General features: G+C 39.6%; 1 protein-coding gene and 1 pseudogene across 6 annotated transcripts in view; one reads left to right on the top strand and one right to left on the bottom strand.

Moving 5' to 3' along the window:
• Positions 1-7,648, bottom strand: part of CHIC1 (cysteine rich hydrophobic domain 1) — a 100,537-nt gene extending 92,889 nt beyond the window's left edge. For 2 of the 6 annotated variants that reach the window (XR_006680057.1, XM_045290229.1), the window contains exon 1: positions 7,210-7,647. Coding sequence is in view for 5 of the 6 variants with exons in the window: in XM_045290229.1 (XP_045146164.1) it covers positions 7,210-7,496 (287 nt within the window). In the remaining variant the exon portion in view is untranslated. Of the gene's footprint in view, positions 1-7,209 lie in introns of all 6 variants that reach the window. The other 4 variants (XM_045290227.1, XM_004715887.2, XM_045290231.1 and 1 more) reach the window with 3 other exon arrangements.
• Positions 7,577-19,028, top strand: part of LOC101651327 — a 46,220-nt pseudogene continuing 34,768 nt past the window's right edge.

Consider the following 19,028-nt stretch of genomic DNA (forward strand, 5'->3'; position numbering starts at 1 on the left):
AACAACAGAAAAGTGGGTGAAGGGTGATAGAGGACAACGTAAGATATGAAAATAATAACCTATGACTTATCAAGGGTTCATGAGGGAGGGAGGGGGAAAATGAGGAGCTGATATCAAGGGCTCAAGTAGAATGAAAATGCTTTGAAAATTATGATGGCAACATATGTACAAATGTGCTTGACACGATTGAGTCCCCAATAAAAGTATTTAATAATAATAAAAAGAAATGGAAATTTAATATGGATTTTATAAGGTATGTAATTAGCATCAATAGATTATTAAACTTGAGAAATTATTGTCATGAATTTCATGCTAAAATATTAATATCTTGTTAAACAAACTAGAAAGCCAAATGTTAAGGTGACTACCTTAACAAAGATTTCAGAGGTAAGGCCATGGCACCTTCCTCATTATCCCCCCTGGAACTGGGGATAATGTATCAGTATACATTTATGCTCAGAATCAAATACCCTTAAAAGCATGATTCAAATAACTTGTACTTTCCAAGGGCTTGCAAAATCAAGTCACATAACTCAGTTAAACTGAGTGTATACTTCCAGCTAGGCAATGTGCCAACCCGAGAGAATTTAGAGGGAGCCAGTCATTGTTCCTACCATTGAAGGTTACAATTGAGTACGGGCAACGAAAATGTACAGGAGGTAGTGACACATGGAAATTAGGCGGGGGAGGTGGATACTGGCATTCTAGATGGACGTCCCATCTTGAGCAGAGGCAAAAAGATAAGAAACCGAACGCTGTGAACAAATAAATAGAAGCAATAGGGGAACTAGCAAATAAAGCTGATATATAGGCATGTCTATTTCATTGAGGGTACTGTATCGTATGCTATGACCCTTTGAGTCTATCCTGTAGGTAGAAGGAAAGCCACAGAATATTTAACAGAGAAGTGGTTTGGTTAGATCTGCATTCTTGGTACCTCAACCTAGCAGCAGGCTGAAAGATGGGTGTGAAGATGATAAGGGCAAATGCAAGATGAGCAGTTAGGGTGGTAAAAAGAGTCTGAATCAGGGAAGTGGTGGTGTGAAGGAAAATAATAAATACTTACGTTATGTAATACTTGCTTAGCCTTGGAAAATGAGGAAAGTTCAAGAATGGGTCAGGGGAAAAGTACATTCAACTGAATTTGTAGAACACAGAGGGAAATACATAAATAGGAGTGTTTTTGTTTATTGAGTGTTTGGGGTGAAGTGTGATGGGATGTGGAGGGATAAATTGTGTTTAGAACAAGTTGCATTTACAAAAATGATGGGCTATATATTCAAGAAACCCAGAAAGTAGCTAGATGAGAATTTTAATAAAGTCTGGTATAGAAAGAAGTCTGTTTGAAAGAAGCCAGGTAGTCGAAAGTATGAGAACCAAGATGCAGCTACTGAGAGAAAGTTGTTCAGTGCCATCAGGTCGGTTCCCACCCATAGTGACCCCGTGCACAACAGAACAAAACACTGCATGGTCCTCTGTCATCCTCACAATTGTTCCTATGCCCGGGACCATTGTTGCAGCCATTATGTCAATCCATGTTGTTGAGGGCCTTCCTCTTTTTCACTGCCCTTCCACTTCACCAAGCATGGTTTTCTTCTCCAGGTACTACTCTCTCCTGACATGTCCAAATTATGTAAGACGGTCTCACCATCCTTGCCTCCAAGGTGCACTCTGGCTATACTTCTTCCAAGGCAGATTGGTTTGTCCTTGTAGCAAGCTATGGTATTTTCAATATTCTCCAGCACAATTCAAATGCATCATTTCTTCTTCAGTTTTCCTTATTAATTGTCCACCTTTCACATGCATCTGAGGCAATGGAACATAGCATGGCTTGGGACAGTTGCACTTTAATCCTCAAAGTAACATTCTTGCTTTTTAATACTCTAAAGAGGTATTGTGTAGCAGATTTACCCAATGTAATGCGTCATTGAATCTTTTGACTGCAGTTTCCATGAGCACTGATTGTGGGTCCAAGCCAAACAAAATCCTGAATTTGTCAAGGATTGAGAGAAGGTAGAAGCTAAGAGTAACAAGCCAAGAACAAAATCCTGGAGCTCACTATTATTTAGGGTGAAACAGAGGAAGAGGAGCCTATGAATGAGAGACATAAGAAAACTCCAGAGAAATTTGAGGGAAACCAAGGAGAGTGAACTGGCCAGATTTCTGAAGTTTGCTTAGTAGCAAAATGATTTATTTTATTTTTAAATGATTGACAAAACAAAATACCGGAACTTTATATCTTTATCAAGGAATATACTTCCAGATCAACTAAAGCTGCAGTACTCCTGATGGGACACAATTTTCTGTGACCCACTTTTCCCCTTAGGCTTTGTGGGTTTGTGACCTTTAGACCAGAAGCCTATACAAGGGAATCATTATAAGTGTCAAATTCAGCAAATAGCCTAAGAAAGAATGAAAGCTGTCCACTGATTTATCACCATGAAAGTTATGGAGATCTTAATGAGGTCAGTCCCCTTGTAGTTGTGGTAGCACAATCCAGACTACAGAGGGGTGAAGAGGAAGTAGACATGGTGAATATAGAGTCTCTTAAAAATTTGGAGAAGGTTAGATGTGGATTAAGGAAGACTTTTGCTTTATTTTGTTTTTAAAGTATGAAAGAACTCCGAGCATGATTATAGGATAAGCTAGTTACGAGGCAAAGAAAGGGGCCGGGCTGCTGATGGATCGAAACTGACCAGAAGGCTGAAGAAGGGCATGGAAGGGATTGGAGGGGCTCTTTGATCTCTGAGGCAGAAAGCACAGGAATTCAGACCTAACTAAATTTAATGTGGGCTTTTCAGAAGGAAAGTGACATGATTAAACTGTGTTTTAAGAAAATTATTTGACTCAAGCATACAGGATGGATTAGAGTGGGGAAAGGTTGCAGATGGTAACGATATTCTAAGCAAGAGATGATGGAAAAGAAAACTTATGTAGGAATACCAAAAATGAAAAGTCTACGCTACATTTCAATTGCTTGATGACATACTTCTGGGAGAATCTAGCATACAGTAATTGAAGGAGAAGAAAGGGCTATGATGACTCAAGGGTTTTGAATGTTAATATGGGAGACTGAAAGTGTGGTAGCAGTATCAGAAATGCGGCAACTGTAAAGCATAGCTAATGTAGCGAGAGAGAAATAGTAGGGTCACGATATGATGATTTGAGGTGATAGCTCTGAAACTTTAAATTTTGAAAGGAACAGTATCCTATAGGATAGAACACTGTATAGAAAATGGGGAAAATTAGGTGCTGTGTGAGAATAAATATTTCACTGAGCTAGAGTATATATGAATAGTTTAGGGCCACTCTAACACTCCCACACCAGAAAAAAATTTAAAAGAAGTTTGTGTTTTAGCCATCTCAGGTTAAGATGTCTTTGGACACGTTATCAGGAGAGGCCAGTCCCTGGAAAAGGACATCATGCTTGGTAAAGTAGAGTGACAGCAAAAAGATGAACATCCTTGACAAGATGTATCGACACAGTGGCTGCAATAATGGGCTCTAACATAGGAACAATTGTGAGGATGGCACAGGACCAGGGTTCCTAGGTAGCTGCTATGAGTTGGAACCAACTTAATGGTAACTAATAACAACAGGGTAGGTATTTTCTGAGAATTTTGTTTTATATGATAGAACCAAGGCTTTACTCAGATTCAGAAAAAAACTTTCTCCTAACCATTTAATGTTTTTCCAAATCCCAGACATTTTTCCTAGGTGACAGATGTACAATACAATTAAATAAGTTTCCACAACCTAAATGCTCATCAGTAGAAGAATGGATAAAGAAATTTTGGTACATACACACAATAGAATATTATGCATCCCTAAAAGACAATAAGGAAACCACAAAGCACCACATGGCATGTATAGACCTAGAAAGTATTAAATTGAACAAAACTAGTCAATCACAAAAGGACAAATATTGTATGAGCCATTGTTATAAGGAGAGAAAAAAAGCAGACAAAGAAATTCAAACCAAAGGGAAAAAGTGTTGCAGGTTATCAAAATGGTTGCCTTGGTACCAAGGGAGGGAAAAAGAAGCCATCGGCTAGAGCAGCGGTTCTCAACCCGTGGGTCACGACCCCTTTGGGGGGGGGGTGTCAAACGACCCTTTCACAGGGGTCACCCGGTTAGTAACAGTAGCAAAATTACAGTGATGAAGTAGCAATGAAAATAATTTTAGGGTTCGGGGGGTCACCGCAACATGAGGAACTGAATTAAAGGGTCGCAACATTAGGAAGGTTGAGAACCACTGGGCTAGAGGGTTGAAAGTATTTATTTGGGTGAAGGGGAAGACAGTAATCCCCAAGAGGGAGAAGAGAAATCAAAGGAGAAAGGTAGGGTAAGTTATCAAGGGGTTTTATAAGTAGTTTCCAAATTATTTAAGTAAGCTTCCAATCTATATACATTGGTCTGTGATTAAAGTACTGATCTATTATGGTTTAGGTTTTGGCTTCAATTAATTAATACTAACCATTTCTATTAGCACCACCACTTCACACTCCTAAATCTAGAATTTTTTAAGGTGGGAGAGAATTTACACCTATCATAGGGGCCTGAACATGGGGACTATCAGTGCTTTGCTTAGAAAATAGGTTGATGAAGTAATTCATTATGGTTGTATAACCAATAGCATGGAACAACAATTAAATCCCAGGGAACTTAAATGATTTCTTTGCTCCTTCTTCAATTTCTGAATTTTAGAAAATACTAAGGGGTTGCACAAATGGCACAGAGAGTCTATCGAACCTCCCCTGGCTACACAAGGGAGAAAGAGAATCCAACTCCACACAAACCCAAGGCAAATTGGCACAAGCAGAAGAAAGACATATCCCCATCCTCCATCTTTGTTTACCTATTCTGACACCATCTGTTCCTCCCATCACACTCCAGTGTTTTGCTGTGTTCGATAATCCATTGCAATGGCCACATAGAACTCACGGACAAAACTCATAATTATGGGGATTTATTAAGGAAGTTCACAGGTTACAAGTCAGGACCAGTAAACAGTAAGGATAGTCACTGGTCCACAGCAGCGCCTCTTCTCAGCCAGCAGCCAAGTCTCTCTCTGGTGCTCAGTCCCTCAGCCACGCGGTTCCTCTTGGCTTCTGCTTCTGTGGACCAGGTAGCCCAACTTCCTCTCTAACATTCACAGTATCATAATCTCTGAGTTGCTCCTCTGTTCTGGCTCATGGTCTCTTTGCCTCAGCCTCTGTTCTTGGCCTGGAATCCTTTGCTTTGTCCTATGTACTCAGTGCTGCAGCCTCTGGTGCCTCGGGTCTCAGCCCCCGCCGCTGCAGACAGGGATCTCAAGTGGGCTCCACTGGTGGTTCTTCTTCAGACGGTTCTGGGATTTCTCTCTGTGTTCGAGGTGGCTCTTATGTAGAGAAACAGCCTTGATGGAGGGGTGACTTTTGTCTTTCAGCAGACCAGATCCCCAAGGAAACAAAAATTGGTGACTTGATTCACACCTCTAGTAAGGTGGAGACTCAGCATATATTCCATCTTAAGCCTGTCTATTAGCATAGCAGAGAGCTCCCTACAAAATGAAATTATAACTACAGGCAGACATAGAGGCTAGGATTTGTAATACATTATATAATGGATTATGGTTAGAAGGGTTATATTAATTGTTCACATTTCAGAGGTTTAAGAGGTTTTGGAGTATAAAACTATGAACTGGATTAAGAAACCTTTTTCTGTTCTGTTATGTGGAATGATCTATACAAATACCCTGATTGCCGATAACCTGTGGTGCCAGAATCATAATTAGCTTGAGTAACAAACTGTCTCCATAGTGACAAAAAGAAGGGAAATAAAACAGTTACAAATCTGGTATCTGAATATTGTAGGCTATCTGTCAAATTATTGAACCAAGGCAAATTTTGTTAAAATTACCTAATAATAACCAAAAAATTACCTAATAAAAAAGCAAGGCTAAAAGCCTCCCCAAATCCTCCACAATTCCTAATGTTTATTAATACATTTTATGCAACCATTACAAAAGCACATTACAATAAAAATCTTCAACATGTTAAAATGAAAAGCCAACATAGGGGAGGTGGTACATATTATATGATTTCATATAATATGAACTCATTTGAAAGTCAAGGGCTAGGTGGGTCATTATCAAAATTAGAAGCAGCACGACTTTATAGAGAAAGGGGGGCCTATTTTGAAAATGTTGTAAAAGATGGCATGCCTAAGAGGATAAAAATAACACAGTACACAAACTTCCAAGTATTTGCAGTCTAAGCACATTAAAAAATGAGATTTAAGTTCTTGCTTGTTTTTTTATTTTTTTGCTTTGCAACTATTAGGAAGTTCTTATCCCTTTTATTTTCACAAAAATTAGCCACAATTTCAATTAAAAACAACCAACCAGAGGATTCCTTTCCATAGCTATTAAGGGATTACATATTTAATATTTGTGCCTACAAAATCCACTTGCGGTATCTTAGAGTTTTCTGAGAACTGGAGAGGCCTCAGAAAGTATCTAATCCAAACCCCTCATGTACAGATGGAGAAATGTAGGTGCAGAAACGAGAAGTAACCTGACCAAGGTCACAGGGCCAGCAACACTGGGACTAGCTAGCATTCAAGAGATCTGATTCCCAAGCCATTGCTTTCTCCTTGGCTGCAGCTCAAACGGAACCGCTAATGGCATACTACTTAAGGAATGTCAGAGTGAAGAGTGATCAAGAGAGAGAAAGGATTATTGTATTCATTAAGATAGTATTAGATAGGAAGAATGAATGAATATGGATGGATATGTTGTCATATTCACAAAATGCATCATGTTTCTCTTTTGAAGAACAAACGTTTATGTCTTGTCACATGTCACCGCGGTCACCGTGTTCCAATATACACCAATTTTAGCAGCCCTGAGCCCACTGCAGTTTAAAGGCCATTCTCTTGCTGGACACATATACGAAAGGAGACTCACCCCCTACTCCAATCGCAGTGTCTCGAAAACCCCTCGAGTTTATTTCCTATACTTATTCTGATGGTGCATCAACTCACATTTCCCTTACTATTTTTCCACCTACCCCCTTGATTTCACCATTCTGACTAGTTGTCCTTCTCTCACCATACGCCTCAGTCAGCGCCCCCCGCCCGCCGCCCACTAGACAGGCCCCTCTAACACCTCACTTTTCCTTCTGCAAATCTCAGCCTTTTCGAACCCCACGACCTTCTCTCGCTTACACAGTGATGTGGCCGGCGCCGCGAACCAATACAGGGTCTGGGGCATATCTTCGCAGGTGCTCCTCGCTCACTACCCGAGGTGGGGGTGGCGCCTCCAGCGCTTCCTCCTCTTCTTCATCTTCCTCGTCGTCGTCGGGCCCCGAGGCAGAGGACGACGATGGCGACGATGGCGACGATGACGACGTTGCTGCTGCTTCCTCCTCCTCCTCCTCCTCTTCCTCCTCCTCCTCCTCCTCCAATTCCGAGATGGTGTCGAACTCCGCCATGTTGGGCAGCAGGATGCTCATCACGTGACCTCGCGCTCGCCGCCACCCTCACCGAGAAGACTTTAAACCTGCTAAGGTACTGGAAAAGGAGGAAGGACCGAATGAAAGAAAAGAGGCGGGGGGTTAACAGGAGCTGCGGGGCTGCGCCTGCGTGCTGGGGGCGACTCGGCAGGCTGGAGGCAGCGGAGGCGCAGGCACGGCGAGGAGCACAGTCAGTGTACGCTTGCGCGGCTGCCAGTGCGGGGGCTGTCCGAGGTGGACTGCAGGGAATTATCGAGGTCCGCTCTGCCCGCTGTGCTGGGCTGAATGTTGTTCTCTGGACTTCTGGGACTTGTATGGGGGAGGGCATCGCTAAAGGTTTGATGCCCTATTGAGTAATGCTAGGAAACCTTGATGCCTCAGAGGTTAAAGCGCTGAGCTGCAAAGCCAAAAGGTCGGCAGTTGGAACCCACCAGACGCTCTGCGGGAGAAAGATGAGGCAGTCGGTTTACAACCTTGGCGATCTTATGGAGCATCTCGGCTCTGCCTTTGGGCTCACTATGGGTCAGAATCCGCAAGAGGGCAAGCCGCTTCGGGTTTATTATTACCCGAGTGCAGGAGGGTGAGGGAAAGTATTTTCCTCAAAAATGGGATTATCATTTTGCCCAACATACATATCTCGAGATTGCCATTGTGTCTCAAGTTTTATACTAATCATTCGTGTTCCGCATTATAGTTTAATGCCAAAATCCTAAGAGAGAGAGTGAGCACTTTTTTTAACCCTTTACTGGAGAGGAGGCTTTCTATAACTTCTATGTAAAATTTATGGAGGATTTACTGTCAGGAACTGTGCTTAGTCTTCTATGGGCACGCCTCATTATGCATCTTGATGATCTCATTTTACAGATGGGAAATGCAGATGTAGAAAGGTTAAGTATTGGTCCAAAGTCATGGCACTACTAAATGGCAGACCTGATTTTAATTTCGAGTGGTCCTCCATTTCCCAAAGCCAGTTCTCTTAACCAAAGGCATATAGTCCCCAAATTGTCAGGACAGGCTTTGGAGAGTGGTGCCTTTTGTACTGTTTCTTTAGAGATGGATCGGAATATGTATGTTTAATTTGGGGAGATTATGTGGAGAATTTAACACCATCCATTTTCCAGACAATACCTAGACTCCTTCACATAGGCTCTCAACAAACCCATTAATAACCTGTGAGGTAATCATCATTATATCTGTTTTGTGGGTGAGAAAACTGAGTCTCAGGAAATTTAACTCCCATAACTTGCTCACTTTTATGATGATCTTTTGCCACGGGTTTTTCTATTTCATATATCCTGTCCTTTCTATTTTACACTCGCTGACAAATAAAGATCACGTATTTTGTTTCCAAACAATGCCGCATGCTGTTTCATACTTGGCAACAACACAAAAATACGTGTCATAATTTTGGGGTCATTGAGACAGCAAAGAAACACAGCTGCTCAGTAACAGAATAAACACTGCAATCCAGGGGTTCTAGGACCAGATTCACTGCTCCTCCCAATCACATGGTTAGACTAGGAAGACAGGCAAGACACCTTTGAATTTAAGACAAGGATTATATTGGTGTAAGGAAAATCAAGTTTATGAGTACAAAAGATGTTGTTTCTCTTAAGTACAAATCATCATCATCAATAAGTTTGGGTTATTAAAGTGAACAAACTCTCATTGTTGTATTCAATAGCTTGATTACTTAGGTCCTTTAAAAATAAGGTTTAACATCAATAAACAACAGAACTATTTGTAATAGAGACAACGTTATTAGCTAGAAGTTATAATAATGGAGACATTCAATATTTTATAGAGTTTTCTGGCAGGATATATATCAATTTGATTCTCTTGAGTATTAACAAATAAGATGACATATGCCAATTAATGGGGCCAAAGAACTTGTGACTTAAGATAAATTCCATATTATATGCAGTTCATTTTTTTTGCAAGAAGAAAACAAAGATTAAAAAAAAACCAGACGAGACTAAAACCTTTTCAAACATATTATCTATAAAAGGTCCACTAATTCAATGTCTATAGGGAATTATTAATTTGTTGCTATTGTTTGATGCTATCGAATCTGTTCCGACTCATAGAAAACCTATGCACAACAGAACGAAACACTGCCCCATCCTCACAATTGCCCATTGTTGTATCCACTGTGTCAGGCTGTCTCATTGAGGCCCTTCCTCTTTTTTACTGTCCCTCTACTTTACCAAGAATGATGTCCTTCTCCAAGGACCTATCTCTCCTGACAACATGTTCAAAGTACGTGAGATGAAGTCTCACCATCCTTTCCTCTAAGGAGAACTCTGGCGGTACTTTTTCCAAAACAGATCTGTTTATCTTTTTAGCAGTCCATAGTACTTTCTGTATTCTCCAGCACCATAATATAAATGCATAAATTCTTCACTCTTTTTAATTCAATGTCCAATTTTCACATTTATATGAGGCAATTGAAAATACCATTTCAATTGGTACGTTTGGGTCAGGCATACCTTAGTCCTCAAAGTAACCTCCCTGCTTTTCAGCACACTAATGAGGTCTTATGCAGTAGATTTACTCAATGCAATGAGTTGATTGATGGCTTGCTGGCTGCTTCCATGAACATTGATTATGGATTCAAACAAGACGAAATCCTTGACAATTTCAATCTTTTTCCCATGTATCATGATGTCACCTACTAGTGGAGTTATCAGGATTTTATAATCCATACTGTGTTAGTCCGGTTTGACTAGAGAAACAAATTCATAGATACTCATATGTGTATAAGAAAGAGCTTTATATAAAAGAGCAATTGTACATTGAGAAAACATCCCAGTCCAGTCCAGATCAAGTCCATAAGTCTGATATTAGCCCATATATCTGATACCAGTCTATAAAATCCTCTTCAGACTCATGAAACACATGCAATGATGCTGAATGCAGGAAGATCACAGGCCAGTGGGTGGGGAATCTTGTGGATCCAGTGGCCATGGAAGCATCTCCACATGGGTCTCCACATGGTTCTCCAGCTCCAGGGTTCTGGCTCCATCAGCGTAGCTCCCTCTGGCTTATCATCAGGAATGTGAAGCAGCGACTGGGTCTGGTCTCCAGTGAGCTATTTATCTCCATTGTGCTTTCACATGATGTCATCAAGTTGCGACCTGATTGACAGGCTAGATTCTACCCTTTCGTTCAAGTTGATAGATTATGTAACTGCCATACATACTGAAGGCTGCAATCCTTGATCTTCATCAGCATGTGCTTCAAGTCCTCCTCACTTTCAGCCAGCCAGGTTGTGTCATCTGTGTATTGCATCTTGTTAATAAGCCTTTTTCCAATCCTGATACCACATTATTCTTCACATACCACAGCTTCTCTACTGATTTGCTCTGTATGCAGATGGAATACATATTGTGAGAGGATACAACTCTGACACCTTTCCTTATTTTAAACCATGCAGTGTTCCCTTGTTTTCTTTGTCCAACTGCCTCTTGATCCATGGCAGTTACTCATGAATCACTGCCCGGTCCTGCACAATCCTCACAATTGTTGTTATGTTTGAGCTCATTATTGCTACGACTGTGTCAATCCATCTCATTGAAGGTCTTCTGATGTCCTTCTACTTTAGCATTCATGATACCCCCCTCCCCAGAGACTAGTCTCTCTTGATAACATGTCCAAAGTTCTTGAGATGAGGTCTCACTATCCTCGCTTCTAAGGAGGAGTCTGGCTATACTTCTTCCAAGACAAATTTATTTGTTCTTTTATCAATTCATAGTACTTTCCTTTTTCTGTGTGAGTGCCATAATTTAAGTGCATCAAGTCTTCTTTGACCCTTCTTATTCAGTATCCAACTTTCATATGAATGTGAGGCATTTAAAAATACCATGGCTTGGGTCAAGGCCGTCTTAGTCCTCAAAGTGACATCCATGTTCTTCAAGATTTTAAAGAATGTGAAGCTGTTTGTTTTCTTGACTGCTGTTTCCATGAACATTGATTGTCAATCCAAGCAAGATGAAATCCTTGACAACTTCAATCCTTTCTCTGTTTGTTTATTGGGCCAGTTGTAAAGATTATGGTTTTCTTTACATTGATTTGCAATACTGAAGGCTAAAATCCTTGATCTTTATCAGCAAGTCCTTCAAGTCTTCCTCACTTTTAATAAGCAAGATTATGTCATCTGCATATCACAAGTTGTTAATAAGTCTTCCTCCAAGCTTGATGCCAAGTATTTCTTCATATAGTTCAGTTTTTCTGTTTTTTTGTTCAGCATACAGATTGAGTAAGTATGGTGAGAGGATACAACCCTGAAGCACACCTTTCCTGATTTTAAACCATGCAGTATACCCTTGTTATGTTCATACAACTTCATCTTGATCCATGTTCTTCACGAGCGCAATGAAGTGTTCTGGATTTTCCACTCTTCTCTGTTATGATCCACAGAGTTGAATATCTTGGCATACTTAGTAAAACACTAAGTAAACATCTTTCTGGTTTATTAATTATAAATTTAATATTGCTTAAATCGTAACTTTAAAAAATCATTTTATTGGGGGGCTTGTACAACTCTTAACACAATCCATCCATCCATACATTGTCTCAAGCACATTTGTACATATGTTGCCATCATCGTTTTCAAAGTATTTTCTTTCTACTTGAGCCCTTGGTAACAGCTCCTCATTTTTTCACCGTCCCTCCCCTTCCCTCCTAAATGAACCCTTGATGATTTACAAATTATTGTTATTTTTCATGTCTTGCACTGTCCGATGTCTCCCCCACCCCCTTTTCCATCCCCCTGGGAGGGAGTTATAGGTAGGTCATTGTGATCGGTTCCCCCTTTTCCCCCCACTTTCCCCTTCCCCTCCCTGTATGGCTACTCCCAATATTGTTCCCAAGGAGTTTATCTGTCCTATATCGCCTGTGTTTCTAGCTCTTATCTGTACCCATGTACCTGCTCTGGTCTAGCCAGATTTATAAGGTAGAATTAGGGCAATGATAGTGGGGCGGGAGGAGGAAGCATTCAAGAACTAGAGGAAATCTGTATGTTTCATCGGTGCTACACTGCGTCCTTACTGGCCCATCTTCTCCCCACAACCCTTCTGTAAGGGGATGTCCAATTGCTTACAGATTGGCTTTGGGCCTCCACTCCGCACTCCCTTCTTCATTCACCTTATAATTTTTGCTCTGGTTCTTTGATGCCTGATACCTGATCTCATCGACCCCTGATGATCACACAGGCTGGTGTGCTTCTTCCATGTGGCCTTTGTTGTTTCTCAGCTAGATGGCCGCTTTATTATCTTCAAGCCTTTAAGACCCCAGACGCTATATCTTTTGATAGCCGGGCACCATCAGCTTTCTTCACCACATTTGCTTAGGCACCCACTTTGTCTTCAGTGATCGAGTTGTGAAGGTGAGCATCTCAGAGTGCCAGATTACTAGAACAAATTGTTCTTGTGTTGAGGGAGTACTTGAGTAGAGACCAAATGTCCATCTGCTTCCTTAATACTAAACCTATAAATATATGTACATAGATCTATTTCCCCATCGTCATATATAAATATATTTACATGTGTATAAAATAGAAACTTATTTTCACTACTCAGGATTAAATTGTTGTTAGGTATTGTGAAGGCAATTGCGACTCATAGAGACCCTAACAAAGCATTGCCTGATCTGTGTCACCCTCAAAACTGTTTTTATGGTTGAGCCCATTGTTGCAATTACTGTGTCACTTGTTTCATTGAGAGTTTTCCTCTTTTTTACTGCTCTTGTACTTTGCCAAGAATGATATCTTTTGCAGGGACTGATCTTTCTTGATAACATGTCAAGTAGAAAGGGCTATTTGAAGGAGAGAAAGTGAAAGGAATAGAAGATGACTTGGGGACAGATTCGTGTTAAAAGTGAAAAAATGATGGCTATAGGGATGGGAAGGAGAACGGGGCTGGGGATATTAGATTCTAAGTATGGAAAGAGGTCCTGTACAAAGATCTAAGCAAGATCATAGATGTGCTGTGTTTGGAGAAATGTACACATCTATTTCCTTGCATATACATAGTCCTGAAAAGGCATATTTGTTTTGTTGAACTATAAGGTAATTTGGAGTCAAGCAAGTTAAACAAACCACATTTTGTTTAGTCATTGTCAGTAAACACAAGAATCATCCTAGTATCCAACCATTGAGAATAATAAAGGTAGGCATGGATGGAAAAGTAAGGAGGCCATGTACCATTCTATCTGGTGTGCTAATTTGGACATAGGATAATTCAACCAGCTGATCAATGGGGAACATGAGACATGAGACAACTGCATTAATAGTCAGAGAGGTTTCCAACTCTCAACTGAAAAGAGTTCCAACTTTTAAAAGCATCTTTATTTGTTAAAGCTCACAATGAAATGATTTTAAAGTAAATTTACAGAGTTGTAAAGACATCACCACAAACTAATTTTAAAGCATACTCATCACTCCCAAAAGAAACTTCCTGCCCATTATCACTACAAGCACTCCCAGCCCCAGGAAACCATTGCTCTATTTTATAACTATGTTTTATGGCCTCACAACTGGGTCAGTAGCCAATATCATGGTTAACAAAGAAAAATGTGAAGTTGTCAAGGATTTCATTTTACTTGAATCCATAATCAATGCTCATGGAAGCATTAATCAAGAAATCGATATCATATATGTATTAAATCCCAACGAATAAAAATAAATAAATAATACGATGTAGTGCATCGGGCAAATCTGCTGCATAACATCTCTTGAAAGGGATAAAAACCAAAAATGTCACCTTGAGGACTAAGGTGTGCCTGATCCAACCCATGCCTTTCACAATTGCTTCATATGTATGTGAAAGCAGGGCAATGAATAAGGAAGACTGGAGAATCAGTGCATTTCAATTATAGTGCTGGCAAAAAAAATATTGAAAGTAACATGGACTGCCGCAAGAACAAACAAATCTATCTAGGAAGAAATACAGCCAGGATGCTCCATAGAAGCAAGACTTCACCTCACATACTTTGGACTTATATCAAAAGAGACCAGTCCCTGGAACAGGTCATCATGTTTGGTAGAGGGGAAGCAAAAAAGACAAAGACCCTGACACAGGGCTGCAACAATGAGTTCAAATATAAAAATTATGAGAATGGCACAAGAACCAGGTAATGTGTGGGCTTATTGTGCACAGGGTCACTCTGAATCATAACCAACTCAACAACGCCTAACAACAATATTTTTTCCTAGATATTTCAAATAAATTGAATCACATTATTTGAGCTCATTGTGTCTAACCTGTTTCAGTTAGCATTATGTTTTTTCTTTAATTCTTTTTGTTTAATTCGTTTTTAAAATTTTTAACAGTTTCACAGGCATACAATTCGCATCTCATGTATTTCAATAGTTAGCACATTCATAGTAGTTGTGCAACCAGCAATCATCATTAGGATCAATTCCAGGACATTTCTTCTTTTTTGTACTCATTGTTGTTAGATCCCCATTTTCTGCCAGCCTCTCTTGTCATGTGCCTTTGAATCTATTGATCCAGTTGTCGTCTCTATAGGTTTACCTAATCTGGATTTCATATACAGAAAATCATACAAAATTAAGACAGAATACAAATACATGGTTTTGATTTGTATCTCCCAGGGAGGTAGTAATTGTGAGCATTTTCCCCATGTATTTGTTAGTTAATTGACTGTTATCTTGGGTGAAGCATAATATTTTTTGAGATTCATCCATTTGTAGCATGTATGTGTACTTCATTAATGAATAATATTTCATAATAGGGACATATCACATAATATTTGTCTACTTGATGGATTTCTTTAAAAACACTTTTTATTGTAAATTAGGTGAAGATGTACAGAGCTGATCATTAATTTTACCTTCAATACTTTACATACATTTTATTTCAAATCATCCATTTCAATCCCTTCAATCCCATTGTTTATCCACTTCCTTCCTCTGTTGCCTTTTTCTATTCCTCTTTCTGTCCTAATCCTCCGTCCTTAGGTAAGTGCTGCCCTTTGGATCTTAAGTAATTGATTATTCTGACATGAGTGTCAGTTCCGCACCAGATCTGAAATATGACTAAGAGTCACACCAATCTCTATTATGAGTGTGAGTTCTGTTCTACACGGTGTTGAACTCTATCCAGAACCTTCTTATTTTATCCAGAGTATAAGTTTCCTGCTCTATCCAGAATCTTTCAATGTGATTGTTTCAGGACAGTTGGTGGTAACAATTAGGCATCATCTAGTTATTCTGGTCTCAGGGTTATGGACACTGATGTTTGTGTTGTCAATTAGCCCACTGGACTCATTGTTTCCTTGCAACTTTGATTTTCATCACTCTTCTTTACCCTGCACAGGTAGAGACTAATAAATGTACATTAAATGAGTTTTTAAGACCGTAGGCATTACTCAATAAAGTAGGACATAGAACATTGTTTTTGTGAGCTATGTTATGCCAATTGACTTTGATGTCTTGCCAGACTATGATCCTGAGTCCTCAGGTCTTGCAATTCTTTCCCTGAAGGTGTTTGGTTATGTCTAAAAATTATTCATAAAATTTTCCCCAGTATGCTCCACCACACTCATGGATATTTTTGGAGCAATGATAAATATAACCAAGTATAAATATCTCTGTCAAACATATGTATAGTATATCTCCACTCTCCTCATACCTGTTCATTATGGATGTCGATACAAACATCTATTCATAAATCACCACCATTGTAAGATTGTGTATATTACAGTATTTGTTTCTGTTGCCTTTAACTTTGGCAAACCTCCCAATATCCTTCCCTGTCTCTGTCATTTTTTCCTAACTCCCTTGTTATTATATATTGTCTTCTACTTCTTCACTCAAGTTAACATTTGTCTACCGTCTAGGCCATGACATCCTCTCCCTTTCTTCTGCTCCCAGCCCTGATAATCATCAAAGTATGTTTGCTTTAATGTGCAAACCTTTTATTGACTTTTAAAAATTGTGGTCTCGTACAATATTTGTCCCTTCATAATTGATTAATTTCATTCAGCATAATGTCCTCTAGGTTTGACAATGCGATGAGGTGTTTCACAGATTCATTGTTATTTTTTAACATACTATTCCATTGTGTGTATGTGTTAGTCTGGGTTAACCAGAGAAACAAATCCAGAGATACTCATATGTGTGTAAGAGAAGGTTTTATATATAAGAGTAATTGTATATTAAGAAAACATTTCAACCCAGTCCAGATCAAGTCCATAAGTTTGATATTAGCCCATAAGTCCTATATTAGTCCATACATTCTTCTACAGACTTATGAAGCACATGCAATGATGTAGAAAGCAGGGAGATCACAGGCCAGTGGGTGGAAAGTCATGTGGATCTAATGGTGGTGGAAGCATCTCAGTGCTGGTGTGGGTCTCCACGTGGCTCCTCCAGCTCCACAGTGCTGGCTGCCATCAGCATAGCTCTATGTGGCTTGCCAACAGAATGTGAAGTAGAGAGAGTGTGTGTCCCACATCCAGGGAGGAGGACAGGAGTTCTCGGAATCCTCAGAAGGTCATGCCCACACAGAGGCATCATTGGCTATGACCTGATTGACAGGCTAGACTCCACCTCTTCACTCAAATTGACAGGAGGTTACGTAACTTCGACAGTGTATTTACCAAAATGTATTTATTCGTTTTGCCACAGCTGGCCATTTACCGTATATACTTGTGTATAAGCCGAGTTTTTCAGCACATTTTTTGTACAGTTTTTGTGGTAAAATTAGGTGTCTCAGCTGATATTCAGGTCGGCTTATACTTGAGTATATATGGTAGGTTTTTCCATCTTTTTGTTATTGTTAATAGTTGATGCAATGAACATAGGTGTGCACATATCTATTCATGCTGCAGCTCTTATTTCTTGTTATATATACCACAAGTAAAGGGATGGCTGGGTTACGTTTTTTCTAGAGGAGCCTTGGTGACATAGTGGGTTACTTGTTGGACTGGTCACCTCAATGTAAATATTTTACGAAGATGGTTTAATATAGAAAAACAATGTAATTCCTCACATAAACAAAATAAAGGATAATAACCATATGATTAGATCAATTGATGCAGAAAAGGCGTTTGATAAAATTCAACATTAATTCCTGACAAAAGCACTCAATAAAATAGGCATAGAAGGGAAATTTCCTAACATAATAAAAGCCATATTTGTGAATACAATAGCCTACATCTCTCTTAATAGAGAACAATTGAAATAATTTCCTTTTCAAATGGGGAACTAGACAAGGTTGCCCTTTATCACCACTTTCATTTAAATATAGTCCTAGAAGTTTAAGCCAGGTCCATAAGACATTAAAAATATATAAAGGTACTCACATAGGCAGAGAAGAAATAAACATCTCTTTATTTGAAGATGACATAATCCTATATATAGAAAGCCCTAAAGATTCAATTAAAGAATTGCTCAAATTAATTGAAAAATGTGGCAGTGTACCAGGTTATACAATCAACATACAGAAATCAGCTGGATTCTTGTATATTAAGAATGATGATACTCAAAAATATTTTCAAAAATACCATTTCCAATAACCATGCAGAAGATAAAATATCTAGGAATAAATCTTACCAGAGAAACAAAAGACATATATAATGAAAACTACAAAATATTCCTTCAAGAAATCAAAGGAAACCAAATCAAACAAGCTACCGTGTTCCTGGATGGGTAAACATTGTGAAAATGAAAATATTACCAAAACCACTTTACAAATTCAATGTAATTCTGATTCAAATCATAATACAATTCTCCAAAGAAATGGAAAAATGAATTACCAACTTTATATGGAACGGAAAGTAACTACAGTAGAACCCCGGACCTCGATGCTAATCCATTCTAGAAGGAGCATCTAGATGCAATGCATTTGAGTTTTGAATCATTTTTTTCCCATAAGAAATAACTGAAAACAGATCAATCCATTCTTGACCACCAAGTTTTTACACTAACCTTGACTTTTTATACAAAACATTACAATTTCGCAATGACAATTTCACAATGACTTAGAGGACCTTGGAGGATAGGCATGAGTTCCCCTGAGGTGGAAGGTGAGTGGGATTTCCCCAGTCTCATGTTACACCGCAGAGGGTGGGAACTCCCTTAGCTGGGCAAAATCAGGTGGTCTGGAGTCCAGCAGTGGCATTTGAGAGGAAACAGAAGAGAAAAAAAATTGATCCAGCTGAGACTGTGGGGGAAAGAGAGAACAGCGAGCAACAAAAGTAAAGATATAGCTGAGCCCTGATCTCCTGACCATGGGACTGGAGGGCTTTACACCATGCCCAGAGGTGGTGGCATGCTGAGGCTGTGTTGAAGTAAAGCTCTTGGGCTGGCTAAAAGGAGCCTAGCTTGGGCTGAGACTGTGGCGGTGCTAAAGTTAAGCCTTAGGTGGCCTCCTCAGTGGTAAACCAAAAGCCCCCAGCTACTAAAAACCTAGTGGATCTGTGTTAACTTATCTTTATGATGCTCCTCCTGTGCCATGGCAGAGTGGAATTTCCCTCTCAGTTGCTCTCAGGCGCTGATTTCTGCAG

Source organism: Echinops telfairi, unplaced genomic scaffold (genome assembly GCF_000313985.2).
Source record: "Echinops telfairi isolate 266 unplaced genomic scaffold, ASM31398v2 ScPeMD7_34;HRSCAF=130, whole genome shotgun sequence".
NCBI classification, from domain to species: Eukaryota; Metazoa; Chordata; class Mammalia; order Afrosoricida; family Tenrecidae; genus Echinops; species Echinops telfairi.